Raw genomic sequence first — 26,538 nt, forward strand, 5'->3', positions numbered from 1 at the left:
CAAACAAAATACTCCCTGCTCGTGTCGCTTGGATAATCAAGATTCCTATGTAATGTGGTCCTTATAAAGCAGAGCATCCTCTGCAAACTTAACTTGGGAAACACTGTAGGACGTTAACTGGTAAAGCAAATAATGGGCCACAAACAGTGATGCATAAATCATGTGTAAGTCAAAATTATCTGCAAATATTCAGGCAAAATCATTGACCTTTGTTTTGAATGTAATAAAATGCTAACAGTTTGCGATCTTAATTTTGAACAACAGCGGATACTTTTGAAATCTCAGCCACAGGGCAAGTGCAGGCCCGGTGGGTTTATTTTGCTTTAAGTCTGTGATGTCATTTCCACCAACAAGAAATCAGCAGGTTACGTGTCAAAGGGGTCGAATTAAGACTTTGCACGACTCCAGCTTTTGTTGGCAGAGAAAGGTTGACTTATTATTTTTTTTTAAATCACAGGATCACAGGATCCCTACAGTATAAAAGCAGGCCATTCGGCCCATCAAGTTCACGCCAACTGTCTGCACAGCATCCCACCCAGAACCCCCAGCCTTATCCCCGTAACCCAGCATTTCCCATGGCTAACACGCCTAGTCTGCACAAGCCTGGACTCCATGTGGCAAGTTAGCATGGCCAATCCACCTAACTTGCATATCTTTGGATTGTGGGAGGAAATCGGAGCAACCGGAAGAAACCTACACAGACACAGGAAGAACATGCAAACTTGGTGGCACAGTGGTTAGCACTGCTGCCTGATAGCGCAAGAGACCCGGGTTCAATTCCTGCCTCAGGCAACTGTCTGTGTGGAGTTTGCGCATTCTCCGGGTGCTCCAGTTTCCTCCCACAGTCCAAACATGTGCAGGCTAAGTGAATTGGCCATGCTAAATTGGCCGTAGTGTTAGATGAAGGGGTAAATATAGGAGAATGGGTCTGGGTGGGTTGCTCTTCGGAGAGTCGGTGTGGACTTGGTGGGCCAAAGGGCTTGTTTCCACACTAAGTAATCTAACCTAATCCTCAGGCTGGGATCAAAGTCAAGCCCCTGGTGCCATGAGACAGCAGTGCTAACCACTGAGCCACCGTGCCATAGAGATGTACAGCACGGAACCAGACCCCTCAGCCCAACTCGTCCATGCTGACCAGATATCCTAGATTCGTTAAGTCCCATTTGACAGAACTTGGCCCATAACCCTCTAAATCCTTCCTATTCATATGCCCATTCAGGTGCCTTTTAAATGTTGTTATTGTACCAGCCTCCACCACATCCTCTGGCAGCTCATTCCATACACGCACCACCCTCTGCGTGAAAAAGTTGCCCCTTAGATCCCTTTTAAATCTTTCCCCTCCCACCTTAAACCAATGCCCCCTAGCTCTGGACTCACCCACCCCAGGGAAAAGACCTTGTCTATTTACCCTATCCATGTCCCTCATGATTTTATAAACTTACCACCTGAAAAAAAATGGATAAATCGGAGGAATGATCATTGTGTTTATTAGGCTCTAAATCTTTCCACTGTGTGATAAAATGCAGCTTTGTACCCATGATCTTGGGTACCACGAGTGTCTGAATGCGCTGCAGTAGGAGTGTAGAGTTGCAGATTAAGCATTTGTCCAGTGATTTAAATTGAGATGGTGTTTCAGAGACTTTTTAGACTTCTTGTTCGGGCTCTTGGTTGCAAGCGTTGTGTGCTTCAAGGGAACGTATGGGGATAAAACATCTTCAAGGTAAGTCCAGGCAAAACATGTATAAAAAATATTGGGTGGAATTTTAAAGGATTCCCATAAAGCCATTGTGATACCCATCCCACACCATTGTAGGTTTGCTCTGCAACTATCTAAGATTCAAGAAATGCAATAAGTGACTCAGGGCAAGGCTTCCACCTTATCCGGTGAAGAACTTTTCAGTGAAGGAGTTTGCACATTCTCCCCGTGTCTGCGTGGGTTTCCTCCGGGTCCTCCGGTTTTCTCCCACAGTCCAAAGATATGCAGGTTAGGTGAATTGGCCATGCTAAATTGCCCATAGTGTTAAGTGCATTAGTCAGAGGGAAATGGGTCTGGGTGGGTTACTCTTCGGAGGGTTAGTGTGGACTTGTTGGGCTGAAGGTCCTGTTTCCACACTGTAGGGAATCTAAATCTAATAACTCCAATTAGCTTGACCAGCAGCTCTCCAGTCTCAACAACAGCACCGCCGGGAGAAGTGGCCATCACAGGAACTGCAACAGTCTCCAACGATGAAGAACTGGGAACTGAGCGAGAGGTGAAAAATGGTGCCCGAGATTGGCAACGTTGTCGTTGGTTGGGTCCAGCGGGGGCAGAAGGGCAATATTGACAAGGTGGGCCGCAGCAAGAGGCTCCGACATTGCTGGGTCTGGCTCAGGGAGTGGTGGAAGTGAATCGGCAAAGCAGCAAAAGATAGCGTTTAAGGATTGGCGTCATCGACATTAGTTGGGTCTGGCATAGATGGCGGTAGAGAGTTGGTGGCTCTGAGCCAGCGCAGAACCTAAACGTCAATGGAGTTCTCTTTAAGCAACACCTTTTCACTTTTCTCTTATTCTTAAACTATCAAAATGGCACCACATGGTGGCTTTTCATTGTATTTTAGTGTATTTCTTACAGGAAAACATGCGTGACAACAAAAATCATTCATTCGTTTAATTTTGAGTGAGGTTCTTGTTGGGGCCGTGAGTTGAGGTCTTGGGGAGAGCTGGCCTGCACAGACCAGAGACACAAACAAGGAGGATTGCTGAGCAATGGGAGAGGGTCTCTCTTATGGAAAAGAGCACGACTGAAGGAGGCCCCTTCCCACCAAGACTAAAGCATACTAACCTTCCAGGCTTCTCACCCATTGCCAACCTCCAAGCACTCACCTGTTATAAAATTGCAATCATATGAAGGCTTATGCCCGAAACATTGATTCTCCTGCTCCTCGGATGCTGCCTGTCCTGCTGTGCTTTTCCAGCGCCACCCTTTTTAACTGTGATCTCCAACATCTGCAGTCCTCTCTTTCTTCCTGTAGGAAATTAATTGTCTATTTGAAGATTATTTTTGGCCAAAGAAATAAAAATCATGGAACATGGGTCTTCCTAGAACTTCCATGCTTTGATGCCCATCCTTAATTGCCCTTCAGCTGGGTGGCTGTGTAGGCTATTTCAGAGGGAAGTTAAGAATAGACCATGTAGTTGTGGATCTGAGGTCACGAGTGGGTGGGCAACAAGAGAAGCACCAATGGAAGCTGACAGGTCTTCTCTCCTGGAAGCCAGCACACAGGGAAGCATAAAACTCAACCCTCTGTGTCAATGTTCCTTTTCCTCAGAACTAAGAGACTTTGTGATTCTTTTGTGGAAATAGAATGACATGTCTTTACCCTATTTAGCAAGTTGTGCAATGCCTATCAGATCCAATCACTCAACAATATTTACAGATACCAGGAGCTGATGAAGCACTAGGTTGGGCAACCTAAGTGACCTTAACCTATTAAGAACATAAGTGAAGGAAGTGAATGAATAGAACTATCACAGGAAGTCTAGAACATTCTTTAAGCAATAGGTCATTTTCCAAGAATCAAGTGACAGCTGGAAAGATAATTAATGAATCATAGAGTACACCAAACGTCTTATTTTTAACAATTGGCTCTATCTCTGAAGATTATGTTCTCCATATCACAACAGTCAGTGGCATTAGCAGTAGATGCATGCACATCTCATTTAACCGTCAGAGGTACAGTCAAGTACAGTAGAGTGAAGTGTGAAATGTGCGCTATTTAAGTGTACACTATTCTTGACAATGACGGTGATGATTATTGAGTATCCAGAGCTTGCAATGTGTCACAATGTCCTGGACACATGAGTTAAGTGCAATGGCAAAATATGATATCGATTTTCACTCTGTGGGATACTGGTAGAACATTCTGCAACAGCGATTCACTGTGCCACAGACAAGAGAGCGTGACAATGCTTCTGTAATGTCTCCTCACTCAGTGAGCTTTCAAGTAGCTTTTGGGCTGGCAAAAGGGGATGTACTGAGCATAGCCCGAATCAGTGTTGCCTCTTGTCCCTTAGCCAGTCTAGTGTTGACTTAGGAGAGGATTGGTTAACAAAGAAACAAAGCAATGTCTGATATTGACAAGCGTTGTAACATGCCCTGAGGCTTTAGAATAGAAAACGTAACTCGTGAACAAATCACCAATGCTGTCAAGGAGTATCAAGTATCATTTTTATGTTGGGATTATATTCACTAAAATGTTATGGAGAAAACCCTCTCGAAAGCACACATTATAGAGAATAGGCTCTGAAATAAAAGGTGAGATTAGAATTCACGGTGATCCACCTTAAAAGGCCTTGAGCTTAAGACCATAAATCATAGGAGTGGAAGAAGGCCATTCAGTCCATCAAGTCTGATCTGCAATTCAATGAGATTCACAGCTGATCTGACAATCTTCAGCTCCACTCTCCTGCCATTTCGTTATATCCTTGATACCCTGACTGATTCAAAATCTGTGTCTCAGCCTTGAATGTACATATAGGATTGAAACTATCCACCATGGTTGACATTTATAACAGAGGAGAATAAAAGACTTGAATTTATATTGCATCTTTCAGGAACACTGGAAATTTTTTCAAGCAGAGAGTGAGGAGCCTGTGGAATTCTCTGCTGCAGGAAGCAGTTGAGGTCAAAACATTAAATGTTTTCAAGAAGGAGTTAGATATTGATTTTAGGATGAATGTGATCAAAGAATATGGGAGAAAGTGGAAACAAGGCACTGAGTTTGATGATCAAATGTGATTAAATTGGATGATGGAGCAGGCTCAAAGGGTTGAGCGGCCTAATCTTGCTCCGATTTTCAATGTGTTCCGATGTTCCAAAATGCCAACTGCGAATTAAGCTCTTCTGAAGTATAATTACCATGACGATGCAAAAAAAGGGCGTGGTTAGTACACAGCAAACTCCCACAAAGGGCCATATGGTGATGACCCAAAAATCTATTGATTGAGGGATAAGTAGCATCCGGGCCAACTCCTCTGTACTTTTGCAAAAGTAAAAATCACACAACACCAGGTTATAGTCCAACAGGTTTATTTGGAGGTTGTCTTCACCAACCACCTGATGAAGAAGCAGCATTTCGAAAGCTAGAACCTCCAAATAAACCTGTTGGACTATAACCTGGTGTTGTGTGATTTTTATATTTTGTTCACCCAGTGCAACACCGGCTCCTCCAAATCAGTGCTTTTTCAAGAAAGGTATCTCATATAAAAGATAGCACCTTTGCAGTGCATCAACCTCCTGATACTACACTTGGAATGTCAACCTTGCTTTGGTGTTCAGGCCTTGGAATAAGACATGGACACACACCATTTTTGATTCCAAGGTAAGAGCGCCACCTACAGAGCCACTGGACTGTGTGCAGCTGGTTTCTTCACAAGGGAAAATATTGTTTCATATTCCAGCAAATAATCAAATGTGAAGTAGATAAGCTTTAATTTGTTAAAGGGACACTGTCTTCACCAAAAGGCTGTTGGCCAACATTTTCTTTGAATAGGATAGAGTGGGAAGTTGAAGCATAGTTTGATGGTGGCACAGTGGCTAGTACTGCTGCCTCACAGTGCCAGAGACCTGGGTTCAATTCATGCCTCAGGCAACTGTCTGTGTGGAGTTTGCACATTCTCCCTGTGTCTGTGTGGGTTTCTTCCCACAGTCCAAAAATGTGCAGGTTAGGTGAATTGGCCAAGCTAAATTGCATGTAGGGGAATGGGTCTGGGTGGGTTGCTCTTTGGAGGGTTGGTGTGGACTTGTTGGGCCGAAGGGCCTATTTCCATACTGAAAGTAATCTAATAAAATCAATTATTATTAATAATACCATGGCGATGTTGTGAAACACATCACATGCTGCTCTTTTCTTATGAATTGCCATTAGCAAGGAGACCTTTCTATTGTTACAAGAGGTGACAAAGATCACTATACTGTTGATGAGAGTGTTTGTGCATATTTGTTTGAAAAATCTTGCATTTATATCCTTGAATAAAAGCAAAATACTGCAGGTACTGGACACCTGAAACAAACAAAGGACAAACCCAGCAGATGTGGCAGCATTGGTGGCTTTCCTTTATTCATTCATGAGATGGGCATGTCGCTGGCTAGACCAGCATTTATTGCCCCATCCCTAAATACCCCAGAGGGCAGTTATGAGTCACATGCAGACCTGAGCTTCCGTAAAGGACATCAGTGAACCAGATGGCCTTTTCCTGACAATCGGCAATGGATTCAGAGTCATCATTAGACACTTCATTCCAGATTTTTTAAATTAAATATCAAATTCCACCATCTGCCATGGCAGAATTTGAACCCAGATCCCTAGAATGTGACCTGGGTCTCTGGATTAACAGTCCAGCGACAATACTATGAGGCCATCGCCTCCCCCCTGCACTTAGTCGAAAGGTCCAATTCTCTCCCATGTGTAAACTTTAATTTGCACACTTTTTTACATTTTTGTTTCCTTTTTGCACCATTAAGAATCCCTTAGTGTGAACATCTCTTTTCTTTCTCCCACCAATGACACCATGTCTCTAGCGGCTGACTCTCTGCAATCCCATCTAAACTCACTCTCTTTCAACGTTTAAACTGCTCCTTCGAAACAACCTTTTTGACCATCTGCCCCAGAATCTCCTTAAGTAACCCAGTGTCCCCTCTCGTTTGCTAATACTCTTGAAGTGTTTCACGTGTGACTATATGCAAGTTTTGACAGCACCGTGGAATGTGAAATTGACAAATGTAAGGGAAAGAGGACAATTTGGGGCGGCACGGTGGCTCAGTGGCTAGCACTGCTGCCTCACAGCTGCAGGGTCCCTGGTTCAATTCCTGCCTCGGGCGACTGTCTGTGTGGAGTTTGCACGTTCTCCCTGTGTATGCGTGGGTTTCCTCCCACAGTCCAAAGATGTGCAGGTCAGGTGAAATGGCCATGCTAAATTGCCCATAGTGTTAGGTGCATTAGTCAGAGGGAAATGGGTTACTCTTCAGAGGGTCAGTGTGGACTGTTTGGCCCATAGGGCCTGTTTCCACACTGTAGGGAATCTAATCAAAAGGAAAAACTTCAGGAAAACGAATGGTTAAAATATATCCCTCGTTCCTCTTAAAGCTGCTGTAGCATTGCAGGAAGGATGGGATTTCCAGAATAGAACATAACGTGCTCCTTCTCAACTTCCTCTCAAATGAAATGTCGGCATGCAGATTGTTCACATTTAGTTTGGCCACTGCTGAACTCACTTTGCAAATCTGTGCCGATGGGTTTCCTTGCTGCCCTCTAACGGTTTGTTCTCTTTCGCAGGATGAAACCTGGTCGAAGCAGTACACCTACGCTCTGTTCAAGGCAATGAGCCACATGCTGTGCATCGGGTATGGAAAGCAGGCACCTATTGGCATGTCTGATGTCTGGTTGACCATGCTCAGCATGATAGTGGGCGCCACCTGCTATGCCATGTTCATCGGCCATGCCACGGCACTCATCCAGTCATTGGACTCATCTCGGAGGCAGTATCAAGAGAAGGTAAGGGCCCTCTACCTTCATTCGCATCCAATGTGGTAACCTCCTGTCTACAGAAATCACGATGGCACTAACGCTGGATGGCTGAGAGCCGCTGGTGCCTGAAACTAATGCTATCAGTTTTATTAGAAACAAATTCTTTATTCAGGAACCTGCAATATTGTACTGAATAATAGATACCCGAGAGTGAATACAAGACTGTAATCTAATCGAGGGTTCCATTCTTGTCGTAAACTGTGAGAATATTCAGGTGTCACCTGAACTCAGAGATTGTATTGCTCTTTTTAAATCGCTCCAAGTTATTTGTGTTGAACACAACGCTATTAATTCAATAGAAGCATGCAGTCATCTAACTGTGGATGAAGTTTTTAGTGTTCTACATTGTTGATCTATGGTGGCAGTTATCTGAAGGGTTAATGATTACAGTGCAGCATTACTTAGAAATGATATTCAACAAGAACATGGCTGCTATCTATGTGCATAAAGCCATTATTTTCAGTAAGCCTAAAATCAGGGAATGAAGAAATGTACTTACTGTGTTGAAATCTGCACTATTAACGTTAGTACTTCTATCAGGAACCACCAAACTTGCATTTGTTTAATATCGTAAATGATTAAGGAAGGGTAAAGTGAGACAAAAGTTGAATGGATGTCATACAAAGAAGCAAACTTGGTAGAGCTGACCAACAATGTTGTCAAAGAGACGCATTTTTTGGAAAAATTGCGATGGAACAAGAATGGGAAGTCCAGAAAGGGACTGAGAACTGAGGCAGCTGAAGGCTGGGCTGGTTAAAGGAAGCATGAGGTGATTTGGCTCATGAGGATCTTGAGATGATGTGGGGTGGAAACCATGGGGTGTGAGGAGGTAAAGCCAACAAGCAAGGCAGTGGGCAGGTGAGGCTGAGGTGATGCAGTGGAGGGATCACTTAGTAGAGAAAAAATGTATGATTAATGTGGTACGTTTTGTGGCCACCGCTGTTTGTTATTTTTATAAATGACCTAGATGAGGGCGTAGAAGGATGGGTTACTCAGTTTGCGGATGATATTGAGATCATTGGAGTTGTGGATAGTGCTGAAAAATGTTGCAGGTTACAGAGGGCTATAGATAAGCTGCAGAGCTGGGCTGAGAGGTAGCAAATGGAGTTTAATGCAGAAAAGTGTGAGGTGATTCACTTTGGAAGGAGAAACAGGAATGCAGAGTACTGGGCGAATGGTAAGATTCTTGGTAGTGTAGAAGAGCAGAGAGATCTCGGCGTCCATGTACATAAATCCCTGAAAGATGCCACCCAGGTTGATAGGATTGTTAAGAAGGCATATGGTGTGTTAGCTTTTATTGGTAGAGGGATTGAGTTTTGGAGCCACAAGGTCATGCTGCAGTTGTACAAAGCTCTTGTGCAGCCACACTTGGAGTATTGCGTACAGTTCTGGTCACCGCATTACAGAAAGGATGTGGAAGCTTTGGAAAGGGTTCAGAGGAGATTTACTAGGATGTTACCTGATATGGAGGGAAGGTCTGACGAGGAAAGGCTGAGGGACTTGAGGCTGTTTTCATTCGAGAGAAGAAGGTTGAGAGGTGACTTAATTGAGACATGTAAGATAATCAGAGGGTTAAAAAGAGTGGATAGGGAGAGCCTTTTTCCTCAGATGATGATGGCTAGCACAAGGGGACATAGCTATAAATTGAGGGGTGACAGATATAGGAGAGATGTCAGAGGTAGGTTCTTTACTCAGAGAGTAGTAGGAGCGTGGAATGCATGCCTGCAAGAGTAGTAGACTCGCCAATTTTAGGGGCATTTAAATAGTCATTAGATAAGCATATGGATGAAAATGGAATAGTGTAGGATAAGTAGGCTTCAGATTGGTTCCACGGGTCAGTGCAATATCGAGGGCTGAAGGGCCTGTACTGTGCTGTAACGTTCTATGTTCTAATAGAGTTTAATCAATGAAAGGGAAGGATAAGAGGAGACTTTAGGGAAATGTAATTGGGGAAACAAAACGCTCTACTGCTGTAACAAGGAACTTGTGTCATAGGGACAATATTTGGAAATGTTCCCTTTTACAGTGTTCGAATCCTTGAAAATTATGACACATTTTCTTTTAAATGAGTTCTTTGCCATCCTGATTGTTCACCCTTATTCTTACTCCCCTTTCCGAAATGGATGAATTATGCAGGTTCCTGATGCCCTAGATAGTTGTTGCCTTGCAGGAACATGTCTGAAAGCCTCACCAACCACATACAACATTGGGCCACCAAACATTTCGCTGAAGATTGGCTTTTCCTGCAACTTTGCCCTCTCTGATACCTCACTGAGAAGCTGAGGCCTCTCAGGAAGCAATTTGTCACCTTTGACTGCAGCAAACCCACTCTCGGCATCATGCTTAGGTTCTCCACTTTATTTATAATGGTGATGATGATTGAAACGCAGTACAAAGCAAGCAATGCTGACGTTACATTGTGTGCTGGAGACTTGACAACTGAAGCAAGTGCTTCCTTTCTGGGGCTGTGGACTGCAGTCATTAACGTTTGATCATTTGACAAAGCGACAGGACTTGTGGCCCCTGCTACATGCCGAACTCCAGGTGGTCATTGCACAGGCTGTCCTGCTGTATTCAACTCTGCCAGGGATAAGGTTACAGCAAAGCTGTTGACAGAACCTTCATCGATGCTCACAGCAAGATAGAAAGATGAGTAACAATTAAACTGGTTGAAACTCGTTTCTTCAGTTTCTGATTCATTTTAACAACTATTAAAATGAAATAACATCTCCAGAACGAAAGATTTTAGAACGTTAAGGCCTGATCTGAACAAAGTCTTCAAGATGTTAACAGGGAAAGACAGGAAAGAAAAGCTTTTTTTTCACTGGTTGGAGATTCAGAACTAGAGCGCATAGTCTGAGATTAAGGCCAGACCTTTCAAGAGAGATGTTACACATCTACACACAGAGGATGGTAGGCTGTTGGAGCTCTCCTCCAGAAATAGCAGGTGATCAGTTACTAATATTAAATCTGAGAGATTATTTTGTTAAGCAAAGGTATTAAGGGATTTGTACCAAGAGCAGACATGTGGAGTTAGGCCACAAATCAACCATGATCTCATTGAATGGCAGTATAGAATGGAGGGGCTGAATGGCCCATTTCCGTTCCTATCTTCCTCTGAAGTGAAGAATGACTTCATCTGGAGTGTACTCAGATTCAAATTACATGATCAAGATGTTAGGCACCTTCCAATACAGAATGTATGAGGCAGAATTATATTTTATATTGCTTAAAAACTGCATTAATCCATTTAAGGTTCGATAAATCCCTTTTATAGAATAGAATCAGTCTGAACATTGGGGCACAGATAGCCTTACACAAGGCACCTCGAATTTTCAATGCATTACCTGGGCAGACATGGCACCTATTGTACACTTGAGAACATTACTTTAAAAAGTTCTACGATTTACATATGAAAGAACTGAAACCAACATGGTCATTCTAAAAGATGAGAAACTTAACAAACAATCCAGGTCTTTTTCAATATATAATTTCAGTTACATCACACTGTAAACTTTTGCTATATATTCTGTGTCTTACGATCTTATACTCCACAACCACCTGATAAAGGAGCAGCGTTCTGAAAGCTAGTGCTTCCAATTAAACTTGTTGGATTATAACCTGCTGTTGTGTGATTTTTAGTAGAAAGTGAGGACTGCAGATGCTGGAGATCAGAGTGGAGAGTGTGGTGCTGGAAAAGCACAGCAGGTCAGGCAGCATCCGAGGAGCAGGAGATTGATGTTTTGGGCGTAAGCCTTTCATCAGGAATTCCCTAAATGTCAATTCTCCTGCTCCTCGGATGCTGCCTGACCTGCTGTGCTTTTCCAGCACCACACTCTTGTGTGATTTTTAATTTTGTACACCCCAGTTCAACACTAGCACCTCCAAATGACAGTTTATCTAGATTCTGTTCATCTGAACAGACAGAAAATGATGGTCCCTAATTATTAATTATTTGGACAGCACAGTGGCTCAGTGGTTAGCACCGCTGCCTCCCAGCACTAGGGACCCGGTATCGATTCCTGAAGAAGGGCTCATGCCCGAAACATCAATTCTCCTGCTCCTTGGATGCTGCCTGACCTGCTGCGCTTTTCTAGCAACACATTTTCAGCTCTGATCTCCAGCATCTGCAGTCCTCACTTTCTCCTACCCGGTATCGATTCCACCCTCGGGGGACTGTTATGTGGCATTTGCACATTCCCCCCTATGTCTGCGTGGGTTTCCTCCAACAATGTACAGGTTAGGTGGATTGGCCATGGGAACTTCAGGGTTTAGGAGAGGGGGATGGGTCTAGGTGGGATGCTCTTACGAGGGTCAGTGTGGACTGAATGGCCTGCTTCCGTAATGTTGGGATTCTATGATGTTTCCTGTTAATGTGCTTCCCCATGCTCCTCTGAACTGTTTGGTTAGTGAGTCTCATCATCATCAATTAATACAAATTTTCTTTTACTTTAAAGTTGTGCTAATGAGAGCGTTTAGCTTGTTACCAGTGTCCACATGTTGCTTACAGCTCATACTCGCTTGTGCCCTCACCAAAATCGGGTGGAGAAATTCATGTCAACTTTCCCCCCTCCCCCTTCCTTAAGTGTAGCAGAGGTCAGCTGGACCAGTCTGACCACAAGCTGGGTGGATCTCACACTGAAGAATCCAACCAGGAACAACACAAGTCCTTATGACTCAACTGCTCAGTGCATAAAGCCATCAGAGAATTCACAGTGCACTTATTGATTTATGGCATTGCTTCTTTCTGAGAACCAAGCAAATCTTTTTAGCTGCTCGAGCTGTCTTTTTTTCCAAAGGACAGCTGCATTTAAAAATAAACAGTCATTAAGCCTTATTTTCTGTTATTTTCTCAACTCGAGGAGCGACTTAGTCAGCGCCCTGACGTTATTGTTATATCCATCTGAATTTTTGTTTGACAGTTAATCAATTTCCCCTTTACAATTACCTTCTACCTTCTACGACACTTTTATGTATGATGATGGGTGTAATGGACTATACTGAAATTACAATGAACATCTGACATCCTTAGATTAGCACTAAGGACTGCAGGTTTTGACATGACTGAACCACCACCCTTCTTAATATATCATAGAATCCCTACAGTTTGGAAACAGGCCCTTTGGCCCAATGAATGCACACTGACCCTCCAAAAAGTAACCCACCTAGACCCATTCCCCAATCCTATTACTCTACATTTACCCCTGCACCCAACCTACACATCCCTGAACGCTATAGATAATTTAGCATGGCCAATTCACCCTAACCTACACAACCCTGAACACTATGGGCAATTCAGCATGGCCAATTTACCCTAACTGCACATTTTTGGATCATGGGAGGAAACTAGAGCATCCAGAGGAAACCCACGCAGACACGGGGAGAACGTGCAAACTCCACACAGACAGTTGCCCAAGGCTGGAAACGAACCAGGTCCCTGGTGCTGCGAGGCAGCAGCACTAACCACTGAGCCACCGTGCCACCCATTTTATTGGCGCATCAGTTTTTTTGGCGCATCAGTTAATTTAACTCCTCTACATCTACATTAAGATAGATGTTCTATACCTTGTTCTTGAGCTCTCTATTCAAAGCCTGACTGATAGCATGACATCCTGCCCTTTGGATGGAGAGAGGAGGCAGTTCCAGTATCCAGCGCAGCCACAATGGGGATTGAATGCATTGTCACCAATCCACTCCATATCAGAGATGATGGCATCATAATGTGTTCAATGCGCGGGTTGTCCAGTGCTAAGAGGCCAAATGCTTTGGAGACATGGGTTCAAATCCTACTCTGGCAGGAATGGTGCAATTTGAATTCCATAAGATCTAGCATTAAGACAAACTAACCTAACGGTGACTGCATAATTACTGTGAAAACCATTTGCTTCTCTTGTGCAGTGTTGGTCTCCTAGTCTGAGGAAGACATTCTTGCTATTGAGGGAATGCAGCAAAGGTCACCAGACTGATTCCCAAGATGGCAGGACTGACATATGAAGAAAATTTGGGTGGACTGGGCTTTTACTCGCTGGAATTTAGAAGAATGAGGGGGGAAATCTCATAGATACATATAAAATCCTGATGGGATTGGACAGTCGAGATGTGGGAAGAATGTTCCTGATGTTGGGAAAGTCCAGAACTAGGTGTCACACCCTAAGAATAAGGGGTAAGCCATTCTGGACTGAAGAATGTCTTCACTGAGAGAGTTGTGAACCTGTGGAATTCTCTACCACATGAAACTATTGGGGCCAGTTCATTAAAACATATTCCAGGGGAGCTGGATTTGGCCCTGGTGGCTAAAGGGATCATGGGGTATCGGGAAAAAGTGGGAGTGGGTTACTGAGATTAATCAGTCATAATCATATTGAATGGTGGTGAAGGGCCAAATGTACCTATTTTCTATGTATCTGTGTCCTCAAGGGAAAGAAATCTGCTGTCCTTACCTGATCTGGTCTACATGTGAGTCCAGACCCACATGTAGGGTTGACTCTTCACTGCTACCTGACATGGCCTAGTCAGGTGGTCAGTTCAAAGACAGTTAGGGATGGCCAACAAATATATCATACAAAAAATGGGCAACTCACATTCCATATTATAAAAAAAAAGGTCTGCTAGCCACCACAGCAATATTCCTGAAGAAGGGCTAATGCCCGAAACGTCGATTCTCCTGTTCCCTAGATGCTGCCTGACCTGCTGCGCTTTTCCAGCAACACATTTCCACCACAGCAATATACACAGTAGCATGTGGTTTGGAGTTGTGGATACTGATGGCACAGACTCGAATTTCCTTCCAGCACATGGCTGATCAAGGATCTCCCCCACTCTTACCTCCTGCCATTGATGTGTGTTGGGAGGTGATACTCAACCTGTTTAGCCATGTCATGACTGTGCTGTCCTTGGCTGTCAAATACTGGATTGGGACTTGAAGCTGGAGTTTTTGGCTGTGAGGTATGACAATGTCCACTGCCCACCACAAAACATCCTTACATTAGTACAGTTATATTCAGCAGGTGTTTTACAAAGTGATAGATCAAATGACCTAAAAACATTTGAGCACAAAGGTACACACTTGAATATAAGGGTGGTGTAACCTACAGAACTATAGACTAAGAGCTGGAAGGTGGGTTAGTCTGGAGAGCTCTTTCTCATTGGGCATGGCCATGATGGGCAGAATGGTCACCTACCGTGCCATAAATCTTAGTGTTTCTAATTGTTACGCTGTAGTCTGTGCATTGGCAACTTCACTGTCAATGCATCATGCTCAAACCCCACTGAAGCATTAAATCTTGAAGGCAGATGAGACACTTATTGAAACATTAACCAAAGTACCTCTGTGTCTTCAATCACTGCATCTGTGGAAATTTGATGCGTGTGGAGTCTTATTGCCTCAGATGTGGAAAGCTCACATCACAATCAAGGGCGGCATTTATTGCTCATTTCTTGTTGTTTTCAAGTAGATGGTGGCAATTCATCCACTTTAGCTGCTGCTCTCTGCAAGTGGTTGGAGTCTTGATCCTGAGAGTGTGATGGAGGCAGTCATGCCAAAGGGAACCAGCTCAGTAACCAATAAGGAAGAAGGTTAAGAAGTATGGGGAGAAGGCTTGGTGGTTGTGAGGGGGAGGTGGAGACCATGGCCTTCTTTTGTACTATAGATTCTGTGTATTCCAACAAACCATAATATATTTGTGTGACTGCTTTCCCACTGATGTGTAGTTGTGCATCAAATTGAAAGTTGCATATAACTTGGGTCCTTGAGCTAATTTAAATGTGCACGAAGGCACCACATCTAACACCCAAAGCGGGAAGTAGAAATAAACCAATTGACCTTTACATTTAACCCGGCATAATTCTAAACATTTTCCAAAAGCCAACCTTCCATCCATTGACTCCATCTACACTTCTCACTCCCTTGGGAAGGCAGCTGACATCATCAATGACCCCTCTCACCCCGGTTATAATCTCTTCCATCAGGCAAAATATACAAAAGCTTAAACACGCGGACCAACAGGTTCAAGAACAGCTTCTTCCCTGCTGTTATTAGACTGCTGAATGGCACTCTCAAATTTTAAATTGAATGTTGATCTCGCTCTCTGTGCACCTCTTTGCAGCTGTAACATGGTATTCCTCGCTCTGTCCCATTATCCTAATGCTCTTTGTATGGGATGATCTGTCTGTAGTGCATGCAAACCTGCACCTAGGTACATGTGCCAATAATAAATCAAATCAAATCAAAGATGGTATTATACCCCTCTCGAGCAGGTGGGATTTGAACCCTCCTGACTCCAGGGAAGGGACACTACCACCTGCATCACAAGAACGCTATCATTTAACATTCACTATTTTTCTTTATATCTGAAGGTGCTATCACACTGATCCAAATGGCTTTTCCATCACCAAATCACCGTGACGTTTAAACATTTTTCCTAACTACAAATCATGTATGCAATTAAATATTTACAAGCGAAGTCCACAGAGGGCAATGCAATCCATCTAAAGTTAATAAGTGTTACAGAGAGTGGGGAGGAAACTGCTTAACATTCCCTGTGATAGGAGAAACCAGTCACACCTACCTATACCTCCCTAACTACAAATTAATCCTTGAGAGATAACTGAACGTTATGTTATGGACCAGGCCAGACCCCTCAAAACATTTCAAAAAGGTGGCCCAGTCCTGACCTTTCTAGTTGTTTTAAGCAGGTGTAAAGTGGATATTCCAGGAGTAATGCAGCCAGTTAAACCACTGTTTTAGAGCGTAGAACATAGAACATAGAACAATACAGCATAGAACAGGGCCCTTTGGCCCTCGATGTTGCACCGACCTGTGAACTATTCTCAGCTCGTCCCCCTACACTATCCCAAAATCATCCATGTGCTTATCTAAGGATGGTTTAAATCTCCCTAATGTGGCTGAGTTGACTACATTAGCAGGTAGGGCATTCCACGCCCTTACCACTCTCTGCGTAAAGAATCTGCCTCTGACATCTGTCTTAAATCCATCACCTCTCAATTTGTAGTTATGCCCCCTCGTACAAGCTGACATCATCATCCTAGGAAAAAGTCATTCACTGTCTACCCCGTTCTAATCCTCTGATCACCTTGTATTTCAACAAAACAGAATTTATTTACAGACTACCAAATGAAATAAAACAGAATATAGAATAACTTAACCTATCCGAAAACCTAAGTGACTCTATTTCAACTTGTTCCAATTGGTTGCTGTTCCAATTTCCTGCAACATCCCCAAAAACACCCCCTTGGCAAAAAAAAGGTTAAATCAAGCGCAGGTTCTTACAGGAGAGAGATGTTGGAGAGAGAGTCAACCAGAAAGCCTTTGCTGAATCAGGGAACCTCTTTCCCCAGCAGTTTTAAACTAAGGAACTGGAATATAAACTTGGGCTGGGAGAACTGGCCACTCCCCTTTCATTGCACCACTATTTTTTTAAAGAGATAAACCCTAAAGACCTCCTCTGATTATTGACTTAGGCAGTATTTGCTCGCTATTGTTAAAGTAGCCGGCATGGGTGGCACAGTGGCACAGTGGTTAGCACTGCTGCCTCACAGCGCCAGAGACCCGGGTTCAAACTGTGTGGAGTTTGCACGTTCTCCCCGTGTCTGCGTGGGTTTCCTCCGGGTGCTCTCGTTTCCTTCCACAGTCCAAAGATGTGCAGGTCAGGTGAATTGGCCATGCTAAATTGTCTGTAGTGTTAGGTAAAAAGGGGTACATGTAGGGGTATGGGTGGGTTGCGCTTCGGTGGGTCGGTGTGGACTTGTTGGGCCGAATGGCCTGTTTCCACACTGAAAGTAATCTAATCTAGCCAGTTCAGATATACCAGCACCTCTACATTTATGACCTCTCTCAAAAACAAAACAAAGGCAAAATAACTTTGTTAAAGGGGCAACATCATCGCAGTTCTCACTAGAATGCTTATGCGTACCATTATCATTGATGTACCACAGTAGCCCCGACTTGTCCATTGCCCTAATTCCAATTCCTCTCAATTTAGACCTCAACTACATAAGCAGCTACCACCTCCACATTTTTATCCCTCCCCGGTAATTGTAATTGTGGAGTAAGCCAAAAACAAACTTCGGGAATTAGCACTTGTGCAGCTAAATGTGGAAAGTAGCATTCCAGCTATCTGACCCACCCACAAGCTTTTTTTTATTCATTCATGGGATGGGGGCCATCTAGGCCAGCATTAATTTCCCATCCCAGAGGGCAGTTAAGAGTCAACCACATTGCTGTGGGTCTAGAGTCACATGTAGGCCAGATCAGGTAAGGATGGCCGTTTCCTTCCTTAAAGGATATTAATGAACCAGATGGGCTTTTTTAAAGCAAACAATGGTTATTATTGGATTCTTCAATTCCAGGTTTTCTTTTATTAAGTTCAAAGTTCGCCACTTGACATGGCAGGATTCAAACTCAGATCTTCAGAACATTCCCTGAGCCTCAGGATTAACAGTCCAGTGATAATACTGCTCAGCCACCACCTCCCTGCTATAGGCTGCACTATAGCAGTAGCTTGCTGATTGGTTCACAACATTGATATACAGGCAGCCCCCTGGGATGCAACTGGGTTCCACTCTGGTGCTCGGTTGCAAGTCGATCTGTACATAACTCGGAATACAATATAGCTCAATGTAAAGCAGCTGTTCATAAGCACTGGAGATCTTCATTAAAACCATGTACGGAACTGAGTTCGTTAAGTCAGACTTCCATAAATCGAGAAACCATCCCCATCGCCTCAGCCACACATGCAATGGAGTGAAATTGATCCAGTTTCCCAGGACCAAGTACAGCCAGTAAATTCAGGAGTTTGTGAAGTTTTGGCAACACAAAAAGAGGGAACAGGAAAGGGTCATTAGATCTCTTCCAGCCTGCTCCACCATTCAAAAAGACTATGGCTGATCTGATTGTAAACTCAACATTTGTGTTCCCACTTATACTTTTGATACTCTCCCCATACCCACCTCCAACTTAAACAAGGGTCTACCTGCTTCTGCATTATAAATCTCCCCACTTTTGAAAAGATGTTGTTAAACTAGAAAGGGTTCAGGAACGATTTACAAGGATGTTACCAGGGTTGGAGGGTTTGGGCTACAGGGAGTGGCTAAATAGGCTGGGGCTGTTTTCCCTAGAGTGCTGGAGGCTGAGGAGTGACCTTATAGAGGTTTATAAAATCATGACAGGCATGGATAGGGTGAAGAGTCATGATTTTTCCCTCAGGGTAGGGGAGTCCAAAACTGAAGGGCATAGATTTAAGGTGAGAGGTAAAAGATTTAAAAGGGACCTAAGGGGCAATTGTTTCATGCAGAGGGTGGTACATGTATGGAACGAGCTGCCGGAGGAAGTGGTGGAGGCTGGTACAATGACAACATTCAAAAGGCATCTGGATGAGTATATGAATAGGAAGGGTTGAGAGGGATATGGGCCAATTGCTGGCAAATGGGACTAGATTGATTTCAGATATCTGGTCAGCGTGGACGAGTTGGACCAAAGGGTCTGTTTCAGTGGCTGTATATCTCTATAACTCTATGACTCTGCTTCCACCACCTTTCCAGGAAGAGGATCTCAAAGACTCACAATCCTCTGTGAGAAAAGAAATTCACCTCATTCTGTTTTAAATCAGCAACCCTTTACTGAACAGCTTTCCTGCAGCTTTTTAATTTACATTATTTCCTCTTTGGCAGAAACAAAAGTTATGCCTAATTGTTTTGCTTCAACTGCTCAATGCAAAAATTGCCCTCACAGCATATAGCTGTAGATCGTCTGTGGCATTGCTCATTGTGTTCAGGGCATTTAGTGGAGCTACAATGCCACCTGGTGGCTTTTAAAAGAAAATCTTTAATGGGATATGGGTGTCACTGGCAAGATTGGCTTTTGCTGCCCGTCCCCAATGGCCCTTGGACTGAGTTATTCTCTAGTCCATTCCAGAGGACAACCAAATCTCTGAGGGTTTGAAGTCACATGTAGACCAGACCAGGTAAAGATGGCATACTTGCTTCATTAAAGGACAACAGTGAACCAGATGGGTTTTTAACCACCGTTGGTCATGATTGTTGAGCTCACCATTACTGAAACCAATTTTACAATCAAAATGTATTAATTAAATTTAACTTATATCAGATGTCACGATGGGAACTCAAGTGCCCAGAGAAACTTCATGGGTCTCTAGCTTAATAGCTTAGTTATTACAATTATTTGATTTGGTTTATTACTGTCACATGTACTAGTGAGAAGTTTTGTTTTGCATTTAGTATGGGCAGAACAGAGCGAGGAATACAGTGTTACAGCTGCAGAGAAGGTACACAAAGAGCAAGATCAACATTAAATTTAAGATTTGACAGGAACATTCAGAAGGCTAATAACAGCGGGGAAGAAGCTGTTCTTGAATCTGTTAGACTGTGCCACCATCCTTTCCATCATCTGAACTCTGCCTCAGTCAGCAACTCCAGAATCACTAGAATTGACAATTGTAATTAAAAATGAAAATGTAGGGAATTCCAATGCGAAATATTAACATAAAAAGTGTGACCAAAAATAGTCACAACTTGAAGTGAAGTTTCTGGATAGGAAGACTTTTCTTAACCTAATATACAAAGATCAGCTCCACTTTGAAATATACAAGACTGCTTGGACCACGAACTGTCATATATCATGAGACTAGCAAATCTAATGGACGTTTTTGAAGATGTGACGAAATGATGAAGATAGGGTAATCTATGTAGTTTTATGAATTGCAGCAAGGTCTTTGACAAGGCCCACATATGAAACTAATAAAGAAGGTAAAGCTCATCAGATCCACGTTAACTTTGCAAGTTGAATCCAAAACTGGCTTAATGGTGGGAGGCAGAGGATGGTAGGAGGCTGCTTGTGGGATTGGAGCATGATGTGCAGTGACATGGCACAGGGACCACTGCTGGTCCCTTATTGTTTCTGATATTCATAAATGATGGAGATTAGATTGTGAGAGGGATAACACAAGGATTGACAGTAAGGAAGGTATAAACAGATTAGTCACATGGACAGGTCAGATAGAATTTAACCCTGATAACTGTGATGTGATGCAGCTTTTTAATTCATTCAAGGGCAGAGGGCAATGCTGATTAGGTCATCATTTATTGCCCAGACCTCATTGCCAAGAGGGCAGTTAAGAGTCAACCACTTTGCTGTAGGTCTGGAGTCACATGTAGGCCAGACCAGGTAAGGATGGCAGACTTCTTTCCCTGAAGGACATCCATGAACCACATGGGTTTTTCCTGACAACCCCATCAATGGATTCATGGTCATCATTAGACTCTTAATCCCAGATTTTTTTTTGTTGAGTTCAACCTCCACCATTTGCCACTCAAATTCAGGTCCTGAGAACATTACCTGGGTCTCTGGATTAATAGTCCAGAAACAATACCACTAGGTTATTGTCTCCCCAAGGAGGGATATAGGAACAAGACAAGGTAGTACTCAATCAATAGCAAAACACTAGGAAGCACAGGCCAGACCCCCTCAAAACATTTCAAGAGGTTGCCCAGGCGTTAACTTTGCTAGTTGCTTTAAGCAGGTGTATATTGGATATTCCAGGAGCGATGCAGCTGGTCAAACCACGTAGTGTTAAACAAAACAGAACTTATTTGCAAGATTACTGAATGAAACACAAACAAAAGGGAACAGAGTACAGAATAACATTACTATTTAACAAACCAAATTACTTGATTGCAACTGAATGATGCTGTTCCAAATGCCTGCAACAGTCCCCATAAACACCCCATTGGCAAAAAAGGTAAAATCAAACCCAGGTTCTGACAGAAGAGATGTCAGAGACAGAGAGAGGATCAGCATGGAGCTGATTCTTTGACCAGCAGCTTCTGAACAGCAGGATTACTAAAAACTAAAAATAAAACAAAGGAACCCCCCCCAACCCCCCCCCCCAAAAATAGAGAAAAGCTCAGCTGGAAGAACTAGCCACTCCCTATTCATTGTACAAAGTTTTGTTTTAATTTAAAAGCTTCTTCAAGTAGATAAACCCAGACATCTCGGCAACTCTGCCTAGTACAACACTTTGGAAAAAAAATCCAAGGACAACGCAGCCTTGTTAAAGGAGCAGCATCGACGCAAGAGGAACAGCGGGACCATGGGATGCCATCCACAGATCCCAGAAGGTGGCTAATAGTGTAGTTAGGAAGGCAAGCAGGACACTAGCCTTTATCAATCATGGCATAGGTTATAAGACCGGGGAGGTTGTGTTGAAGCCAGTCAAAACCTTGTTGAGGCTATAGATGGAATACTGTCACCACACTATAGGAAGGATGTGATTGCATTAGAGAGGGTGCAGAGGAGATTCACCAGGAAGTTGCTTGGGGTGGAGCACTTGAACTACGAAGATACTAGATAAGCTCGGGGTTGTTTCATTTGAGCTGTGATGGTTGAGGGACAGATATTTTTCCTATCAACATCCTCTGGTTTACCATTGATCAGAAACTTAACTGGACTTGCCGTGTGGCTACAAGAGCAGATCAGAGACTAGAAAGCTTTCAGGGAGTAACTCACCACTTAACATTCCAAAGCCTGTCCACTATTTACAAGGCACAAGTCAGGAATGGGATGAATCTCCCTCACTGGGTGCAGCGCCAACAAACCCAAGATGCTTGACACCATCCAGGACTCAGCCCACTTGATTTGCCCCACATCCACAAACATCCACTCCATCCACCACTGATGCTTAGTAGCAGCAGTGTGTACTATTGACAAGATGCACTGCAGAAGTTCACCAAAAGATTCTCAGACAGCATTTTCCAAACCCACGACCACTTCTATCCAGAAGAACAGGGCAACAAATACATGGGAACACCACCCCCTGCAATATCGCCATTCCTTCAGTGTTGCTGGATCCAAATCCTGGAGTATTTTTCCGAACAGCATTGTGAGTTTACCTGCAGAAAATGGACTGAGGCAGCTCATCACCACCTTCTCAAGGGCAATTGGGGATGGGAAATAAATATTGCACCAGCCTAATCTGATGACTGAACAAAAAAAATTACAATCCTACACTTCATTGGTTGCAAAGTAGTCATCATAGAATCCCTACAGTGTGGAAGCAGGCCATTCGGTCCATCGAGTCCACACCGACCCTTTGAAGAACACCCCACTCAGATCAGCCCCACCCCTCCCCATGCATGTAACCCTGCATTTCCCATGACTAATCCACCCAGCCTGTATATCCCTGGACACTACATGCAATTTAGCATGGCCAGTTCCCCTGACCCACACATCTTTGGACTGTGGGAGGAAACTGGAGCACCCAGCGGAAACTCGTGCATACACGAGGAGAATGTGCAAACTCCACGCAGACATCGTCCGAGGCTGGAATCGAACCCGGGTCCCTGGTGCTGTGAGTACTTTCGATCATCGTGAAAGGGGCCATATAAATGCAAGTATTTCTTTTCATTGTAACAGGCAATGATTTGGATTTCACTGCCTGAAAAGCCGGGAATCAGATAGAGTTGTACCTTTCCAATGGAAGTTGGATCTCAATTTAAATAGGAAACATTGGCAGATCCACAAAGACAGAACAGGAGAGTCTGACTAATTGGATCATCCTCTCTCTAACAGCTTTCATGTCCTCAAGATGTTACTGTTACTTTGTAGATATGCAGAGGAGGTAACTTGTACACAGAAGGATCTCACAAATGGCCAAGGTGTTGCGTGAACAATGATTGTACGTCAGGGAGTCCCCAACACCTTTGTTTTATAAACAGTCATGAGATCCTGAACAGATACACAAGCCTAACTAAAAACCCAGAGAGGCATGGATGCTGGAAATCAGAAAGAAAATGGGAAATTACTGGAAAAGCTCAACATGTCCAGCAGCATCTATGGAGAAAAATTGGCATGACCATTTCAGGTTCAGTGGGAACGTGAGGACTGCAGATGCTAGAGATCAGAGTCAAGAAGTGTGGTGCTGGAAAAGCGCAGCAGGTCAGGCAGCAATCATGTTCAGAGACCCTTCCTCAGGAGCTTTTCCAGATGTACAATCTTGCTGCCTAACATTCCATCAACAGAGATGGCAGATCTGATCATTTCAGAATGAGGGTCAATGGCCTCAAAACATTACCTCTGTTTCACTCTGCACAGACACTGGAGGCATAGGGAAAGTACAGCAGGTCAGGCAGCATCTGAGAAGCAGGAAAATCGACGTTTCGGGCAAAAGCCCGTTTATCAGGAATGAGAAAGAAGGTCTTTTGCCCAAAACGTCGATTTTCCTGCTCCTCAAATGCTACCTGACCTGCTGTGCTTTTCCATCACCACTCTAATCTAGACTCTGATCTCCAGCATCTGCAGTCCTCACTTTCGCCTAGACACTGGATGCATGCTGAGCATTTCTAGCAATTTCTGTTTTTCTTTTTGATGCGATGTGACCATTACCCTGCAGCACTGAAATGTACATTATGTGCTTAAGCTGTGGCACACAGCTTCAACTTTATGAAAGAGCTTGCATTTCTATCAGAGCTTTCACAACCTCACGACATCCCGATGCATTTCACAGCCCGTGGACGAGCTTTTGAATTCTGGTGATTGTAGTACCATTGATAGCATGGCAGTCAATTTGTACGCAGCTAAGCTCCCTGAAACAGCAATGTGATAAAGACCAGATAATTGTAACTTTTTAAACACTGAGAAAACAGTTATCTAGTCATTATCACATTGCTGTTTCGGGAGCTTACCACATGCAACTGAGCTACTTGATTACATGTCAAAAGCACCACTTTGGCTCTAAATTGGAGATGTCCTGAGATTGTGCATTGCACCGTAGATATACATATTCTTCCATGATCTAAATGTTGTGCTTTAGCTTTTATACAACAGAGTGAAGAGCTGGTTCATAATTCTGGTCCAGAAGACAGAGTAGTAGATTTGAGGCTTGCATTTACATTAGATTAGATTCCCTACAGTGTGGAAACAGGCCCTTTGGCCCAACATGTCCACACCAACCCTCCAAAGAGCAACCCATCCAGACCTACTCCCCTACCCTACCCTACCCTATATATACACCCCTGACTAATGCACCTAACACTATGGGGCAATTTAGCATGGCCAATTCACCCAACCTGCACATCTTTGGATTGTGGGAGGAAACCCACACAGACACAGGGAGAATGTGCAAACTCCACACAGACAGTGGCCTGAGTTGGGATTGAACCCAGGTCCCTGGCACTGTGAGGCAGCGGTGCTAACCACTGAGCCACCGTGCCACGTGGATAATGAACAGAAAGTCACAAGGTTTGCACGTCAGGCACTGCAACCTTCATAATTTGAACGCTGCACAGAAAGAGGCATTCTTCCCTCCAGCCTGTACCGGTATTTTGAGAAAACTATCATAAGACCGTAAGATATAGGAACAGAAAGTAGGCCATTCAGCCCATCGAGTCAGCTCCACCATTCAATCATGGCTGACATGTTTCTCAACCTCATTCTCCCGCTTTCTCCCTGTGACCCTTGACCCCCTTGATACTCAAGAACCTATCTGTGTCAGTCTTTAATTAATTCTGCTCCCCTGCTCACGATCCGTGGCCTGAACAACTTTTCATTCTCAGTGTACAATCAGTACTCATCTTGTCTCCACTATGAGATTGATCAAAGAACAGAGACAATTACTTGAAGATGTGGAACTGCCTTTTTATTCCAAGCCATTGTTACAATATCTATAATGTATGTCACATCTGTTGATAATCCTTTGGCAAGATTTGTAATGGTGTAACGACCTTTCTGAACTGCAAACTAAACTTCACTTAATGTTATTTATTTTTTTAAAAATCTCCATATATCTTTTGAAAAATATCGAAAGCCAAGTAGCTGTCTTCTGACACAATGTCACTGCTTATTGTGAAGCCAAGTCTGTGGCTCTGTGTTCTGGCCGTACCTACATTAGAACCTGGTTTCCCTGGCAACGAGCAGTTCAGGGACAAACACAACAGGCTTGCTATCATATCTGTCACTGGAACTGACCTGGAGCCCAGCACAGTGGAAAGCATCACTGACTGAGCTAAAGATTCCTCTCCCTAATCATTCTTGAACCTGATTAAAGGGCGGCTACTGTGTCAATGAGGCTTTTGTAGCACTTAATACAAAACAAACTTTAGGAAAACAAAATTCCCATGGCATGATATTTAGAAGTAAAAGTCTCAAATTTGTAGGTTTAATCAGTTGTGCTTAATGCTCTGACTAGAGTTTGAAATTGTGCTGCTTTATATTTCTGACATGCTTAGGTTTCCAATATCCCCTCAGTTGGTTGCACAGCTTGTTAGCACCTTACTGTAGTTGTCTCCATCTTCCCACAGAGATGTCCTTTGTTGTATGATGTGTCATAGGGAGTTGTAGAGTCATACAGCATGGAAACAGACCCTTCGCTTCAACCAGTGTATGCCGGTCATAATCCCAAATTAAACTAGTCCCAGCTGCCTGCTCCTGGTCCACATCCCTCCAAACATTTCTTATTTATGTACTTACCCAAATATCTTTTAAACATTGTAAATGTACCCACATCCACCACTTTCTCTGGCAGTTCATTCCACACACAAACCATGCTCTGTGTAAAAAAAGGTTGCCCCCATGTCCTTTTTAAATCTTTCTCCTCTCACCTTAAAAATATTGCTCCTAATTTTGAGCTTCCCCACCCTAGGGGAAAAAAGCTCTTATCATTCACCTTTCTGTGCTCCTCATAATTTTATAAACCTCAATAAGGTCGCCCCCCCTCAACCTCCTATGCTCCCAGCCTTTCCAGTCCATTTTTATGTCTCAAGCCCTTCCTTCCTGGCAACATCTTCATAAATCTTTTCTGAATCATCTCCAGTTTAACAATACCCTTACTGTAACAGGCAACCAGAACCGGGAACAGTATTCCAGAAGAGGCATCACCAACATCCTGGATCCTTTATCCCCCATTTCCGTCACCTCCAGTGGGGTGCCCCCAACCAGAAACAT

At 43.6% G+C, this 26,538-nt stretch overlaps 1 protein-coding gene across 1 annotated transcript in view; it reads left to right on the forward strand.

Annotated features, from left to right (window-relative positions):
- Window positions 1-26,538, forward strand: part of hcn4 (hyperpolarization activated cyclic nucleotide-gated potassium channel 4) — a 374,291-nt gene that overhangs the window by 211,461 nt on the left and 136,292 nt on the right. Inside the window, exon 4 of the mRNA XM_043680205.1 lies at window positions 7,314-7,532. Within this exon, the coding sequence (XP_043536140.1) occupies window positions 7,314-7,532 (219 nt within the window). The remainder of the gene's footprint in view (window positions 1-7,313; window positions 7,533-26,538) is intronic.

The sequence above is a fragment of the Chiloscyllium plagiosum genome, chromosome 40 (assembly GCF_004010195.1).
Source record: "Chiloscyllium plagiosum isolate BGI_BamShark_2017 chromosome 40, ASM401019v2, whole genome shotgun sequence".
Lineage (NCBI taxonomy): Eukaryota > Metazoa > Chordata > Chondrichthyes > Orectolobiformes > Hemiscylliidae > Chiloscyllium > Chiloscyllium plagiosum.